The sequence below is a fragment of the Cimex lectularius genome, unplaced genomic scaffold (genome assembly GCF_000648675.2).
Source record: "Cimex lectularius strain Harlan isolate CLEC.00 unplaced genomic scaffold, Clec_2.1 scaffold35, whole genome shotgun sequence".
NCBI lineage: Eukaryota > Metazoa > Arthropoda > Insecta > Hemiptera > Cimicidae > Cimex > Cimex lectularius.
In genome coordinates this window covers 2,229,665-2,247,085 of record NW_019392746.1, presented here as the reverse complement: position 1 = coordinate 2,247,085, position 17,421 = coordinate 2,229,665, and the positions used below count along the sequence as shown (strand labels likewise).

Here is a 17,421-nt window from a genome sequence, read left to right as displayed (position 1 = left end):
CGAGGCGCACCGGAAAATGTATTAAGTTGGCTTGAGAGAAAAATTGAAGCAATGGAGAAAAGCACAAACAGATTCGTGGATCTCACAAAAAGGAAGGCGAAGGAACTCTTATCTCTCAGCAGCCAAGTTAAAAAAAAAAACTTTTCTACCAGCCACTTAACTTACACCTAAAGATGATAACCAAAACAGTGACTGCCAAGAGACTCTAGAGAATTCGGCACATCCTTTTTGAAAGTTACACCAAGAGAAAATCGCGAAGAGACCCCGAGAAAAGAGCTGTGGGAATAAGTCCTCTTTTCATGGTATGATCTAAACCATAGGGGATCCTCAATAGAATATATGAGTCGTCGAATAAAGTATTAAAGAGATAATTTTCAAAATGAATAGAAATTTGGCCAACAATGCTAATAAATTAAGTCTAAATGGACTTAATTGTCTCCAGGAGTGTTTCAATTGAATTGATTCTGACAATTAGTTCAACATTCGACGACTGATTAATGGTTATGGCAGGTTTAATCAAATTCAGTTGATTAATTCAATATGATAAAGAAATTGTTTTCTTGACGGCTCTTCGCACGTCAATACACCTTTTTGCCTGGGACAGAATTCCGACGATTTCGACGGTACAAATTTCAACTTCAATGAAAATAATAATAATAAATTTGCTTTATTACTTAACAATCTATAAAATTATTATAATATTAATTTTTGAAAACACTAATAGACATGGACATAATGTCTATCTGCCAAAAAGTCAATGAGAATGAGAAATGAAAAGTGGTGAGATTCAAAACAGGAATGTTTCCGACTCAGGATTATAAAAAAAAATAATAGAGCAGTTTTTAATAGAGACAATCTTGATAGACAACCCAATGGGAAATAAATATAAGAAATTATGCTTAATCTTCATTATTGGGTTACTATTATCTGCATAGCATTTCAATAAAAGGCGTAGTCAACAAAAAAACAGAGCATACTTTACGGCACTTTACCAGGCTTTCCATGTCGACACGATGGCGTGTTTAAAGTTCTCCTTTATTTGTAGTTATTCTCTAAAATAAGTATTATATTAACTCTGTTGTCAGATTCGGATTTTAATTAAATGTTTAAGTATATATCTAGTCTCAAACTCAAACGACTTTTTAATGAGAAGGTTGCTTTTTTTGATAAAAAAATCGATAAGACATCTGAGGATTCCTCACATTTATCAATAGAGCCTTTTTTTCTGTGCGGTATAGCCAGGCCCCCGCATATCACGATGCAGAGGCAGCCCTTCGGCGTCAAATCCTATTAAATATTACAATTCGCACAGGAGGGCTTTATCGAGTAGGGGTTGGTTTCTAGTCAACAAGCAAGCTCACTGGATTTACTTTGATCCCCGAGTCCGGGGAAGCACCCATCAATCCAGTTCAAGACGCCCGACACTAGAAGCCCTGCTTAAATATTGGAGTGGATTTGGTCGTGGTGTGGCATTGTTAAAAGTGCATTAATTATGGTGTGGGAAATAATGATAAGAGATGTACAGATTGAAAACATCGGTTTAAGGTTCCTTTCGAGGAGGATACTGGGTGAGCCGGGAGTGGCCGATTCAAAGCCGAATCAGAAGCGTTTCTTCTTTTCGGGAAGGTCTGGAGTATTTTTTTTTCTTCAAGAAATTTTTTCCTGTGACCACCTTACGCCTCCAGTCTTCCCAGACAATATACATGCTTTAAATTCTCTGACTAGGAATTAACTATTATTTTTATTTGAAGCAGTGATGCACGCCTGTTCAAATAGTCTCTATCGCAAAATAGTACTTCCTTCAAAATCTCTGGTTACCTCTCGTCCTTAAATTTTTCCAAAAATCGGCTACCCAACAATCATATTTTTCTACAATCAAGTGTTTTAAGTCCGTGGATCAAGTATTTTTCATCGAATATTGGACTTTGCTATATTACCGTGAATTGTCGCTTTGATGAAATAAGTGACTTATAGTGTATAGAAAATTAGCTTTAAGTCGACTCTGCTTATGTGTATTACTTACTTTACGTTATATTTTTATTGTATAATTAAATTTTTTCTAATCAGCATAATTATGTTTGTAATTTGCCCAGGCCTTGAAGATGACCCGAATAAAGGTCGAAACTTCAATCGGCAATAAAATGAAGGTGTTTTTTGTGAAATACATCTCACCTGACACCCCTCACTACTTCAACATTTACTTAAGTAATTATTCTTTTTATCTGAGGTCTTGGTTGAGATGAAAACGTTAGTGTCACGAGCGGGATTCGAACCCACGACCTTCGGCTCAATACGCCGCTGCTCTAACCACTTGAGCTATCGTTACAAATTGTTGACATCCCGTGACACTAACTTTTTCATCTCAACCAAGACCTTAGATAAAAAGAATAATTCATTGAAATAATTAATATGGTCAATTATGACCGCTAAACATGTATTAATTTATTTAAGATCATTTTTTTAAAGACAACATGACAAAAAATAACCAATCAGTAAAAACGAACTAGTGCATAAATTTTAAATTTTAACACTGACGCCAAAAAGTTAATAAGGCGCCCCAGTTAGTGCACTTCTTAAAATAATAATGTGTTAATGAATCACAGGAAAAATATTGCTAAAACATTAAGAAATTCCTTTTATTTAAGTATATAGGCTTAGGGAAATAAAATACAATTTATACTGAACATTTACAAGGGAAAACAATTTAATAAATTTTTTTGTAAACATACAATTACAATTCTACAATTTCGTTTAGACTTGTTAACAAAACCGAGTGCGACACATCAATAGAGGCTAAAGCTACGATACCAAATATGACTTTATTTTAAAACAAAGAGAAAAGAGTGTAATTTGGGGAATTGCTTTTCCGATTGAAGTATCATCTGGATGGATTCGGGGCGTGATAGATAGTCTCGAACAGATCTAAAAGAATGGGACCGGGTTGTAATTGCCGTACATCTCATAATGTGAAGGTACAAAGTTCCGTTTTCTTGCAACTCGGTCGGCTAGTCCAACGTTGTAGAGTTGTCTCTTGACGAATGTGTCGAATCCAGCTCTGTCAATCTCATCCATGTTCCTCTTTGTCTCAGAGGGATCACTGTAAAATAAAACAAATGCAGTTGTAATATTTAAGTTATATGTTGTTATTAATAAGTATGCAGTTAATCAGTTATAATATTTTGAAATGTTCAAAGTTTCGAAAACATTTCCAAGCTTTTTTCTCTGTAGAATACATTCGTTGTATAATTATGCCCTGTGACATAACGTTGTGATGCTGGATGAAGTTTGAATTGGCTGAACATTATCGATCGTGATGGTTTTTGTTCATTGGCAGATCAGGAATAAACTTCCAAGCGAAGAAGGAGATCCCTTTAAGCATCGGGCATTGTAACTAGGTGCTAACTATTTTTATTAAAATGACGTTTTTCTTCTTTGATTTATGATCAATTTTTTTAAATTTACTGGGGCTTCCGACATCTAGGTCATTTCAGCACCAAACTAAGTCAATATTCTATTTACACTTTCAAACACTACATTCATACAAATAAATACATTCATACAATACACTCATTCCGTTTGGTCGGTGGAGTACTTGATATTCTCCACCGACCTACACTCAAACTAATCTAGATTGGGGTCGATGGAGTATTTTATAAATATTCCGCCATCGATCCCGAACACACATTCAAACGCTCTCTAAGTTCGAGGGGCGATGATGACGTTATATTTCACCCTCACCCCTCGCCATTCACGCTAATAAATACATGCAGACAAAACATATAGACACACAACACATAAGACATACTATATACAATAAAAAACCCCAATTTCCCCTAAAAAGTCCGGCGGCATGCCTACACGCTCTCTGTATGGCGCAAAGGCATGACACGCCTCTATTACGTGGGACACATCGAGAAACCTTTCTCTGCATCAGGGGCACCTGCGCGGGCTTTGGCCCAAAATCAGGTGCCCATGTGTCAACCGCATATGGCCAATCCTCAGTCGGGTGAGGACGATCTCTCGTCTCCTGAGGGCCATCTACCAGTCGTGCTCTTGACTCGCAAGAGCCTCTCCGACGATCCCGCCCACGGACGCTGCCATCTTTCTTTTATCATATTTTTAGTGCGTGTTTAGCGTCAGGGGGCCTGATCGCGATGGTCCGATCCGGAGGGTGGGACGTACCGGCTTTCGCCGCCTCGTCCGCGCGTTCGTTACCCTCCAGGCCGACGTGTCCGGGAATCCAGACAACTACCACCGTTTTTCCGAGAGAGTCCAGCTCCGCGTATTTCTCTAAGAAGAGCACGACGAGAGGGTCCACAGAGAACCTGTCGCGTACAGCCCAGACAGCGCTCAGAGAGTCGGTACATATGAGGAAGGCTGAGCCCTCCGCGGTCCGCACCGCCTTGAGAGCGTTTATGATTTATGATTAATTCTTCCACAGCTTGATGGTTAAGCCATATGACCATTGAGAATTTAAAATTGGGCTTGTGAAACGTATTATGATTCCCAGCTGAAACATCAATCCAATAATAATAACATAGAGCAAATTCATATCTTAGATCTTAACTTTAAATTATTTATTTGTAGGTATTTTGATTGAGACCAGTTTCCCTCTTTTCCTTGAGATGAAAGTCAAAAATTCATTTGGTTGTAATGTTTATTAGTCCATTATTAAAACCAATTCCATTGTGAGGAATCGAGCCCCATAGACTGACCTGATGCTAAAAAATTGCCGAAGATGAACTTTGAAGTTATGATTTTCTCATTTCGTTTGTAAATAGCAATGCATTGCTATATGCCAATCGTGAAATGATGCCCAGGATAGTAGTCATCTCAGATTCCCTAAGTGCAGTGCTAAGCATTAACGCACCTAGCTCCAAAAGCCCAAAAATGATATTCACGATCAGATCTCTGATGTTTGAGTTGCAAGAACACACAGCCGCGATTATATGGACCAAAGGGCACGGCGGAGTACACGGAAACGAAAAGGTGGACCGATTAGCCAAGGAGGCGACTTCAACGGGCGAAAGCAGAGATCAAATGATTACGACTTTAGACATAGTAGCCCAAATAAAAAAAATGTTTTCTCTTCGTGGAACGAAGGTTGTGGCACATCCCTACAGGAGAGAGGAAAGTATTATGGAACCCTAGTCCCTCGTGTCCCTGCAAGAGCATGGTACCATTCATTCAAAGAGAAAAGGAAATTCTACATCACACTGATTCGTCTGCGACTCAACCATCATCGACTGGCGTCACTCCTACACCGCATAGGCATAAAAGAGTCACCTCATTGTGGGCGGTGTCAGAGAGCAGCGATCGAAGATTCAAACCATGTCTTTCTGGAATGCCCCCGGCTAGATCATGCACGTCAGGACATCTGCAAGAAGGTCGAAGAGGAAAAGCTTCCTTTACGTACCAATCTACATGGGATCCTTAAAAACACGAAGATTTACAAATGTATATATAGATTTATAGTGTCCAATAAAATTGACTTGTAATAATGCGCGAGTTTAGTGAAATATACATAATCAAAACGTGTAATTGACTAATGTAATTAATATGAAAATATATTATAAATGCAGAAAAAAATAGCAATGTTATTTGTTAAATATTGGTAACATATGTAATACGTAATTCAAGGGTTTAATTCCTTGGCTCTATATATAAAGCGAGAAATGGTGATCATGTTTGTTCCCCTTTTCCAATTTTTCGGAGCAAACGGACGTATTTGCATGTTTGATATAATATATGTTTTTTTTGTTGTGCATTATAAGATTGAGTGTATTTATTTGTGTGAGATGGTTCAGGGCGAAATTTAGTCTCACAATTATCTATTAAATATATAAAACTTGCTTCGCCCTAATTAAATTGTATTTATGCAGGAAAGAGTTTAAGAATAAGTGAGAATATGGGTGTGTCAAGACTTAAAAAAATTAGTTTTTGGCTGAAATAACATAAATTGTGAGTTTTGTGGGCACACCCAACACGACACACAGCACAAATACTTTGAGCCCTGAAGATGATCTCAATAAAGATCGAAACGTTGGCACGATAAAGAAAATGTTTTTCTAAAACCTACGTCACACCAGACCGCAACTCACGATCTCTGTATATTTTAAGTTAGAGGATTTTTCTCTATTCCTAGAATATTTTTTGTAATTCACTATTACTGTGATAGNGCCCTGAAGATGATCTCAATAAAGATCGAAACGTTGGCACGATAAAGAAAATGTTTTTCTAAAACCTACGTCACACCAGACCGCATCTCACGATCTGCAAATAAACTTAAATCGTGAGGTTTTTCCGCGTTGTATGAGAAGAGATCAACCTGTACTTGATCGTTACCGATCATTTTACTCTTCTAGTCCTCGCTGGGTTGGACTGTCAGGTGCATTTTGGCATTTTGCAGTCTTCATTATTGGGGATATAAACAGGGAGAGACAGAGTGATAAAAAAGAAAATTAACTCGGGGCAGAACTCCTGCCATACCCGCCATATAAACCAGACAGTGCTGGTTTAGTTTAGACCCAACACTGGTGATGGGGAAGTGCGCGTCTGACAGACCAACCCGTCGAGGGTAGACGGACCAAAATGGTCGGTAACGATGAAAGGACCTAGTTGTAGAGACAAATCGGCAGGACCGAGAAAATATTGGTCTATGACTGCCATATTGATGTCTAATTCCTAATTCCATTGTAGTCCCTTGGATTTGGGTTGTGACCACAACCCTACATGCGACTATTATTGAATAAAAGCTGATCGATCGCACAGAAATTACAATTAATTCCTAATACCAATAAGTTGTTTTTTGTAGTAACTGAAATATTGCAGGGACTTTTTTTAAGCTAAATAAAAAATGTACGCTATTAGTGAAGAGGGAAGAAAGCTTATTTTTAATATAAGCGTATAGTCAATTGTGTCAATGACCAATAAGTCCTTATAAAATTATTATTGGTTGGTTAGAGTCTGGGTACAGATCCGAATGCATGCTCATGACATGTATATAAAACTAAGGTGACCAACTATAAAAAGGATTGAATAACAATAGCCGTTAACAAATTTAATATTATTCTAATAATTGAGAAGGCTTTATAACAAAAATTACTAGACTCCATTGCAAAATAAAAAGGGTATAATTTTTAGAAATACTTTTCTGATTGAAAACTGCAAATACGGATGAATTCGGTCATTTATTAAGAGTCTAGGATGTAGATTGTCATAGGGATTGGCTTGTTATTGCTATACCGGTCATGTCTTACAGACACATGCATTTCGATCCAAGATGGCCGGCTACACTATGCAAGCACCCCTTCTGATAATTGAGTTTATATTCTCATCTTTTTACTGATGTAACAATTTCTTCACATGAAATATGTATATTAGTATGTAATTTCAATAGTATTTTTTAAGTTTTGGGTTTTTCAGAGAATATCGGACTAATATGATTATAAACAGAAATTTTAAATAGGATTTAATTGACGACTGGGAATACGTTAAATTATGGGACCCAAAGTTGAAAACATATAAAGACGAGAATCATATTCTACAACGATGCTCTTTAATTATATATTTTTGGATTTTACGTGTGCGCGATATTGGTTGTATTTTGACAGTAGAAATTATGCAAAAGGCGATGAATCATGATGATTTTTGTCCGTTGGCAGATGCGGTTCAAACTCGATTGGTGTATGGACAGGTAACGCGATGAAGATGTATGTACCTCTTTTCTTCGTTCAAACGTGTCGGCACTAAAATCCAACTACACTTTTCCTAAATCGGACAATATTCCTCGCTCGTTTTCTACATTTCGATAACCTGAATTCATAATAAAAATAAAACAAAATAAATAAAATCTCAGTCTCAAGTCAAAAAACCGGACCTCGGATTTTGTTGTTTATTTCAAACTACATTTTATTTCTATTGCTATATTAATGACAACATACTTATTTTAATGTAAACTAGCTCAGAAATTTGTGAGTTTTAATAAAAATGATTAAATTATGAAGGTTTAAAAAAAATTCAACAAAATACCGTAAAATCATTTAGTGATAGAAAGATGTTCAACGTTTGTTTGAGGCAGTGAACGATGTCTGCTGACCCGTCTCTTAATTTATCCCATAAATGTTCTATGGGATTCATTCCAACAACCAATTAATTTCAATATGTAATCCTTACATACTCCAAGTAATGGGTGACGACTCCGAACTACATGCAGTCGAGCATTATCTTGCTTTAACACGAAGTTGTCTCCAATAGGTGGAGTGAATGAGACCAGGCTTCCAGAAAACCTTTCTCAGTGTAGTCAAAGATCTATTCTGTGATAATCAGTTTGGTACGGGAACGGGCGTTGGTTCCATCATATACAGTGTTTTGAAATAGACTGCGGGGGCGTCGGTGGCCGCAAAGTTTAGGGTTTGACACGGCGCTCATCAGTGTAGGGTAAAGGTTCCGGGTTCGAATCCAGCGGCCCTGCATTTGAACACGACATACTAACAAATGGGCTTTTTTTTTTCAAAAACAGTGGCAACCTGAGGGTTTATATGACCTCTGCTGTTGCGAACCCTCGACCCACCTTGGGAGTCGTGGCCCACTTTATGTGGAACTACGGCGACAACGGTGGAATAGTGTGGTTTGAGACTCGAGACCCCGAAACGGCTCACCTCGTGTTGTCATCCACGGCCCTTTTTCTCAATCCGAGCTCCTCCATTCTATCCTGTGACCCCTCCTACCCTTGGTTACAAGGGGTGTATCCGGGCACAAAATAAAGGTGCAGCCCAGAGGGCGTGGCAACCTCTCTCAAGCACAAGCTGTACTCGTGTCGGCCTAGGGTCGGTATGGGCGGCGGGTGCCTTAGCAGAGTCACACGAGGGCCAGTGCACTAGATGCTGTCTGCATAGACGGGGGAGGGTGTATGGCCATCTGTACCAGGGTAACTAAACTTTCCAAATTCAGCCCTAGTTACACTGGGAATGGATTCGTGGGGGCGCGTGGTGACGTCCCAGGCGGGAACTTAGACAGAGGCTGTCTTCTATCTGTGACCTTAGTGAAGCTGGCGTATGGCCAACGTAAAACCCCTCGGCCTCACGGGAGACGTTGTGACCGGACGACAGCGTGTAAGCGTTGAGGACGCAATGATCATGCTATAGTCCCTCGAATGCATGAGTAAACGAATGGAAGCGGGTAGTGAATCGGTGTCTCTGACTAGAGTATGCTTTGTATTGTTGTGCGTATGACCGGCGTGGTACCCTTGGGGAAGCGAAGGATTTGACCACTTAGGCTGAGCCTATGGCGTCCTTCGAATGCGCATGACAGATGTTGACTGAGCTCGATAATTGACTTTGCCATAGGCGGTGCTAATCTAGGGTGTGGTTAGCAATTCCACTTTAAACTAAACCGCTGCCGGGGCGTTCCCGGAAGTTTCTACGCTGTGAAGCCCCTATACTCAGGGAGATAGAGTGGCCTTCTCTATCTAGGGAGTAAGCGGAGGGGAAGACAGGGTGATGTATTTCGGCCTGTTAGCCCCTCGCGTGCGGCTTACGATCCGATGCACAGTCGGAGTGGACAAGCGGAGAGCGAGGTTGTCTCGGCCCTTAGGGGCTGGGGGGCCTCTATACCAACGCTTAGGCAGTAACACCATTCTGTCGTATGCGGAGGTGCGTCAGCTCTCATTTTGAGAATCAAAACGTCCGATAAGGCCAAAAGGCCAGGTGCGGACGCTAAAGATCCTCTTGACTTGTTGACGATGAGTACTGGGGAACACAATGTTGCAAACCCTCGTAAAAACTATGCATAAAAAAATAGGCTATGACTCGTGCATGGCACATGAAGCAAAGCGTTCTCCACGTCTTCTGCACACAGTGTCTTATATAATAGGATAGTCGCCCTTTTATTCGATGCCTTTTTAGTAGAGAACCTGATGTGGGACGTCTAGAAAAGAGGCTATTCTCACGAAGCATTCTGATGACTATTTATGTTGAAGGTTTTAGAGCTCACCCTGTTTGGACTGTTTGGAGTTGACTATCGAGGAAGCTGTTTAATGACGGTACGTAGTGCAGTAAGAGCAATAAAACGATCGATTCTGGCCATCGTACATTGCAATCGACCACTACCTTCTCTTAACTCGAGACTTCCGGTTGCCTTAAACCGCTGTAGACCAATGTGGGCACACCCAGGACGTGGGATACGTAACGGACGCTACATCCGTCGTTGGCCAAAGCATCGGCCAGGGCTTTTTTTTTCATCTTTTCGAATTAAAACCACGTTTTTAAGAAAATATTAGTAATGAACTTCATACTCAAATTTATTGTTTCATCAAAGAAAACAATTTAAAAAACTAATTAACTCACTCGACAAGTTGGTTCTGGAAAGGATTGAGTTACTTTATTTTTAATCCAAAGTGCAAAAGAATTAGTAACACTCCATAAAGGTAAACAATAAGTGATTAATGTAGTGTTTACGGGTTTTTTCTCTTTGAAAGTATATTATACAGAAGCGAGAGTGACGGAGTATGGTGATCAAGTGACAAACATAATATATATTTACTGGCAAGAAGTTAAACATTGAATTGGAATCCGTGGTATCCAGTTTGTACTTTTACAAAGATGTTTCAGAATGTTCAATGTTGTTGTTAAAAATACAGTGGAATTGAACTTTACCACGATCCTAGTTATACCGATTGGTCCTTTGAATATTGAAATTTCAATCTGGGACGAGTCTAATACATATACACAAGAAAGTATAGATAGATATGAGCTTCTTATAAGTTTTTTCTATTATTTTACTTGTTTTCCTTTTTTTTCTTACACGGAATTTCTTTTTGATGAGCCAAATGTCACTCCGTCTAGTGAGTCCAGGTTCCTAGAAGGTCTTTCATAAACCATGGGGTTCTCTCGTAGGGCGCTTTCTAAATCCCTTAAAAGATGGCCGCCACCTGAATAAATAAAAAATGTGATGATAATGACTCATTAACAATTGAATTTCAGATTATTAGATGTTAATAATAAAGGTTAGTTACAACAGAAAAAAAAGTGAATTTCCCATTAAGCTCGGTGTATATGTATAAAAAATATTAGGTAACATTACCTTTCAGTGAAGTAGTGATGCTTTCCATGCCATTCAAACAATTAACCATGCATCGTTGCATCAAAGTAAATAGCTTAAAATAACACTAAAAATATTAGATAAAATACACAAATTAATACAAATAACTAAAGCATACTTCTATTATCCAGACGTTTACGTCAATAATTCGAAATAATTTTATCGACCTGAACAACAAACAGAACAACAAGAACTAGAAAACAACTAAAGTGATTCTTAGGTAAGAGATTTTAGTTAGGAAATTTTTGGCTACTAGGTTTTTTTGTTCATGCAAACATAGAGGAATTCAAGGCAAGACAAAAGTGTATACATTGTTTTATAAGTTTAAAACTTTTGAAAGGTTTAAATAGATAATAAAATGATAAAAGTATATAACGATGAAACTATGATTGTTATTTCAAGCTCGAATAATGAATTAGGCGTTTTTACGACGTTACGTTTAGCGAATTTTCCTTCCCCACGAGTAAGAATCTGCATGGGCCTTCGCATCAAAGGGAAAATAATTATATTGAACCGCCACAGGGTCACTTAATAGGTCCATCTACACTCACGGTTTTTTGATGTTACTCAAAAGCGTTTTGGCTTTGTGCCGTCTTCAGTGAAAAATTATCTGTCTCGTGGTCCGAGTAGGTCCTCTTTATGGTCCGGTCCGGCGGTTGCCGCTGATATAGGTTATTTCCGTTGTATTTAAAAAAAAAAAGTTATTTAGTGTTTTTAGTTGTATGAATGAGTTTGTGTTGCTCTACATATTTATTGTTATTTGCGTGAATTTTTGATAGATTAAATTCTCCAGTGAGGGCAAAGCAGTGCCTGGTAAGTGACCCAGTGCCAGTTTAACATGTACTCACCGATTCGAAACTAACATTCTAGACCTAACGTCCCAGTTATAGTAGTTCTGTATTAATTTCTGCGTTAAACTTTTTACAGATACAGGATACAGTAAGGATATAGTCCCATTGAACTAAGGACTTTCTAACTCATTGCTGATGGATCTACTTTTTTTTGAAATTTGATATGCTGCAAAAGGGCACAGGGTCGAGAGGAGGCCTGACCGACATTTATTTGGCCTACACTCCATACTTCACTGAAGTTAAATAATAATGAAAACTATGAATGAACTTGTGCATTTAAATTTAGGATCTTTTAAATCGGGTTTGTGCCATCTCTCGCTCCTGAGACTGTTTTATTATGCAATCACGAAAAATGCGCACTACGCAAGAGAGTATAAGCGTCAGAGAAATTATTTATTAGTTAAAAATACACTAGCATGCAAACATTTAACATTTTTATTAACAGAAATACATATACAGGTAATGGCTAAAATATTTCTGTTCTGCTATTTTTCTTTTTAATCTCCGGATATTAACAGCCGGGATTTCATAATAGGTTTCCTCCACCCAAAGTATCCAACCATCTTTTCTCTCCGATGGCAGGGCGTTCATAAGACCGATGTAATTGGAAGCCATTTTCATTTCTTGGATAGTATCCATAATTCATGTAGTAATTTTTATCGTAGAGGTACGTAGGCAAGTTACCGCCTCTGAAGGAGTCCGCAACTGGTCTTCCCATGTGTACACTGTGCTTGAAAGGAAGTACATCACCGTCGCTACTCTCTGTATTGAATAAAGACAAAAATTATTTTTTCCCTTAATTATAACTTCTCCAGTAAGATAAATAGTACATTTGAAAAGATTTAGAAACAATTAATTACTTAGGTCGATATATGTTATACTGACAATAAACGTGGCAGATAATTAAAATTACACAATAACTGGCTCATTAACTCGTCCAGTAGAAGTCCTTGGTGCTCGTTAGAGCATTGTTAATGTATACATTTATACAAATGAACACTTCAGTGATTAAAGTTGCGAATGTAAAAAGGTCAGGTAATATCAAAAATTTAATACGCTTGCTGGTTCTGAACAGTTTTATGTCTGCAACAGTTAAGATTTCCCTCCGTCCATCATTGGGTGACAGAAACCTTAAGGAACAACACTTTACTTTTATAGTATTATTAATTTTAATTCGCTATGTTAATCGAGACATTTACATTCCGACAAGGTAATGATAAGGTAAACAAGATTTATATTAAGTATTTATAAACTCCCTTAAAATTATGCGAACCTTGCAGGATGTAGGTACCACCTAGTAGGTTGCGTAAAAAAAGCCAAACATGACGCATACATAACCAACATTTTTGAATAGATGAACTGAGCTATTGGAAATGACAATAAACCTATGTGGGCCGTATAGGGATAAAAGAGGCGGCCATAAGGACTTCTGTACCTCGACCTGAGCAGATCTATTGCGCTTTCCTATCATTACATCTTACTGGCCAGTTTCAGGTGGTTAATCAATCTCCATAACCTCGCCAGCGGCTCCTTAGTGTAGGATCATGCTGGTGGTTTTTTCTGTCTTAGGTGCAATAACCTGCTCGTACATAAACCTTCACTGAAACATAAAATGTGTTCTGTGGTCTCTTCCTGCCAGTATCTGCACAGTGTTTCTTCTGTCTGTACTCCTATCCAGGGCATGTGCTTTCTTAAGTTGCAGTGCCCTGTCAGGAGTCCAACCAGAATCCCGGTTCGGTCGCGGTTGACTTCCAGTAAGTTTTGTGGATGGTTCTTCTACGATACTTCGCGTCCCTCATGCCTGTGGTATTGATCCACCTGGTGGTTTGGACTCATTAAGAATCCATTGTAAGATATACCTTCTTATGTGGCAGGACACTAAGCCACAGTAGGGTTCTGGACCTAGAAATCCATGTTGGCTCCCTCTTTGGCCAACATGTCACCCTTTTCGTTGCTTCTATGCCTCGTGTGCCAGGCACCCAACATGGGTAGTATACAATAAAATGTATAGAAAAGCCAAATATTTTGCATTGTAGTTTGACGATAGGACTCGCCGGCGTAAAGTCACAACTCCATCTAATTGCTGATATGTGACGATTTAAACGAAGAACAAGCCGAATAGATGAAACCTGTAAACGTCTAGATATTTATTGCTAGAAATGACTACTTCTATTTTTGGGTATGGAAGATTTTAAAGAAAAAAAAGAAAGGGAAATCTAAAATTCATTGGGTTTTTGTTGTTCGAATGAAGAAACGTTTTTGGATTTTCTGAATTGACAAATGGGTATTGAATTCGGTTTATTAGCAGAAAATAGACAATAAATGAATAGAGATGACTAATTTGGGCCAACAGAAAGAAATAATTGTAGTTTCTCCGTGTAGTCTGCTGAGTGATGTACCAGTGTTTTTATGAAAGAAAAAAAACTCGTGTAACACGTAATAATGCCAAATGTAAATCTAAGTCCTTGACAAATAAGATGACCAAAAAATTTGATCCAAGTAGGACATGGGAATACCTAGAAAGATATGTAGCTCACCAAGAACAGGATTGCGATGTCCAGAGTAAGAAACAACACTGGGACGTTTGTTGTTTGTTCAGAAAATTTGTATATTCGAAGTAGGATGAAGCTGTACAAACAAACCCAAATTATAATCGATGACAGTCTCAAATGCGCCAAGGCTAGATCATTAATACAAGGATTTACCCAGCAACTGGAAGTTCGATAAAAATGACCACTAGTCGAAATACTACTGACAAAAATCGTGGCATTTCGAAATACTGTTCTTAAAATAGCTAGATGGATTCTCACATATCCCCTCGAAACACTCACCATTAGAAGGAAGAGAAGAAACCTTATTATGGTCAGAAGGAACTCGATTGAGCTAGAGCATCAAAATAAGCCTTTGTTGCAGAATGAAAAAGTTTTAACTTTCCAAATGAAGCGTGTGATATCTGTTTAACTTGCCTGAATTAAATAGAATTCATTCAGTCTGGCATCAAATAGAATGAAATAACAATGGTGGAAAACATCGAAGTGAGGAACTAGGGCATGTCAAACATTGCCGTCAAGTGGAGTTCAAAATATAAGTAAAACCTCCCTACATCAGCGCCGTCTCGGTATGAATGGAAGTAAATTTAAAAAAAAATGTCTACACAATATCTTCAAACTGAATAACTAAATAGAATAGTCAAAGGAAACGAGTCTCTGGTTTTTGAAGAGATCACTATTGTATAAAATGAATGTAATGAATTAAAATGAAGTATACTTCACTAAAGCTCGCCGTGGCCATTTCATTTGTCGCCGAGAATCCAATCCGATCATACGACATTTGAAATATGGCAAAAAGGAAGGAAAATTAAAAAAAAAAAGGTGGGGTTGAGATGGGAAGTTAGTGTCCGAGTGGATCGAGGTCACGATAGCTCAAGTGGTACAGCAGCGGCGTATCTAGCCGAAGATCGTGGGTTCGAATCCCGCTCGTGCCATTGACTTTTTTATCTCAACTAAAGCCTTAATTAATTGTAATATATTAGTTGGTCAAGCGGACCACGAAATTAGTGAATTTAATGAATTAAAATGATGTATACTTCACTAAAGCTCTCCGTAGCCATTTCATTTGCGCCGAGAATCCAATACAATTACACGACATTTGAAATATGGCAAAAATGAGGGGGAAAAAAGGTGGGGTTGAGATGGGAAGTTAGTGTCCGAGTGGATCCAGGTCACGACAGCTCAAGTGGTAGAGCAGCGGCGTATCTAACCGAAGATCGTGGGGTTCGAATCCCGCTCGTGCCTTTGACTTTTTTATCTCAACTAAAAACCTTAATTAATTGCAATATATTAATTGGTAAAGCGGACCACGAAATTAGTGAATTGTATAAAAATGTGGTCTTTCTCACCCAATATTTTCTACTGAAGTCCTTTCTCTGAGATCGCGGGTCTAAAGTGAGAATCAGTTCCGATTTTTCACGCATCATGTCAATAAAAGCTGGCGGTTTGCAAGGAATGTATATAGCAGATAGCAGTATACACTGATACCCACGCATTTGAACAGACAAATCACAACCAACTGCTGGCGACATCTAGATCCTTTCCACACACTCCGATCCTACCCTAACAACAGAAGCAGTCCAAGAACAAGGTTCAGATCTTGAATCGAAAAGATTTTACGGCAATGACACAACGGTAATTAAAACCTAATCATAAGAGAAAGCTTACAAAAGGTACTTCGGCGTAAAAGGAGAGGGTGATATTAGTGATATTAATAAAAGAAAGTTTTATTTGCCCTAAGACAGAATATTTTAATGCACATCATTATTTATTTCAGTGTCACTTACTCTCAAACGCCTTTCTTACAATGTTATAACCGGGGATGAAAAATGGATTCCGTATAGAGGTTCAGTAATCAAGAGGAAAGATAAATAAAACTCCATTAGTTCTATTACTGATGCTGAAGCGGGCACTTTACTCAGAAACATTCAATCGTTTGGTTTCTGCCCAGTGATGTAGAATTTAATTCTTAAAATAACACAGCATTTCTCTTTTTTTCTTTCGTTTAAATGATTTATTAATAAAATTAAATTATTACGTGTATTTGTGTTAAAAAATGAATAAAATTAAAAGAAACATGTTGATAGATACAATTATAGATAGATTCTTTATCTCATTAACAAAACGAACTTTATTTCTGTTACAGATTTGAGATTTTAATTAGTAACTTTGGTTTTCATTTAATTAGCCAAGTTCGTTTCAAAAGAAGATTTTAACGAATACAAAAGAATCGGAAAGGTCTCAGAGAAGAATTACTGTATTATTTAATTTATCGTGGAAATGATGGTGCAAATTGACTAATTAGAAATGAATACGTTTCAAGACAGAACGCGTAATTAATAACAGCACATTAACGGTTGAACCGGAAAAAATTTCACATTGAAAAAGTTAACTCAATCATGCCTTAGTAAGTTCAATTTGCATGAGATTGACCAAAGCTTCTTAAACAATATAGTTAATTTTATCAAACGTTATTTATAAATATTTTGTTTAGTTTACCTTAAATATAAATTATGTGAGCAGAGGCATCACTAAAAATTTCACGGTAGAACAAGACATTTATCTAAGTTGATGATAATTAATCAATGAATTTTTGGAATATAAAAACCAAGTTAGCGATTTTTAGGAATTTTCGGGTTTGTTACTGAAATCGTCTGCAACGTTGAAATAAATCGTAACGGCAGAAGAAACATTCGCCAGGTGCCACTATTTGAAAACTATTAATCAAATTAATTTCCTGTGACCAATGTGTATCCCAATAGGAATAAACATCCTCCAGTTATCTAACATTTAAGCCAAGGTGGGAAAATTCTTGCAAAATAGAAGTTGGTAAACTAATCCGGCAGTGTATGAATATTTTTGCGTAACAAGACTATCATATGACGAAGGGGAAGCACATCGTTATAAGACGTTCTCAACCC

General features: G+C 37.9%; 1 protein-coding gene across 2 annotated transcripts in view; it reads right to left on the bottom strand.

Annotated features, from left to right (window-relative positions):
* Window positions 1-2,609: 2,609 nt before the first annotated feature.
* The window catches only part of LOC106669325, a 48,282-nt gene continuing 33,470 nt past the window's right edge, over window positions 2,610-17,421 (bottom strand). The window contains exons 3-4 of one of the 2 annotated variants that reach the window (XM_014398731.1): window positions 10,804-10,930; window positions 2,610-3,097 (exon numbers count right to left, since the gene is read on the bottom strand). In XM_014398731.1, the coding sequence (XP_014254217.1) occupies window positions 2,923-3,097; window positions 10,804-10,930 (302 nt within the window). In that variant the 3' untranslated portion in view covers window positions 2,610-2,922. Of the gene's footprint in view, window positions 3,098-10,803; window positions 10,931-12,368; window positions 12,714-17,421 lie in introns of those variants that run through there. The other variant, XM_014398732.1, reaches the window with a different exon arrangement.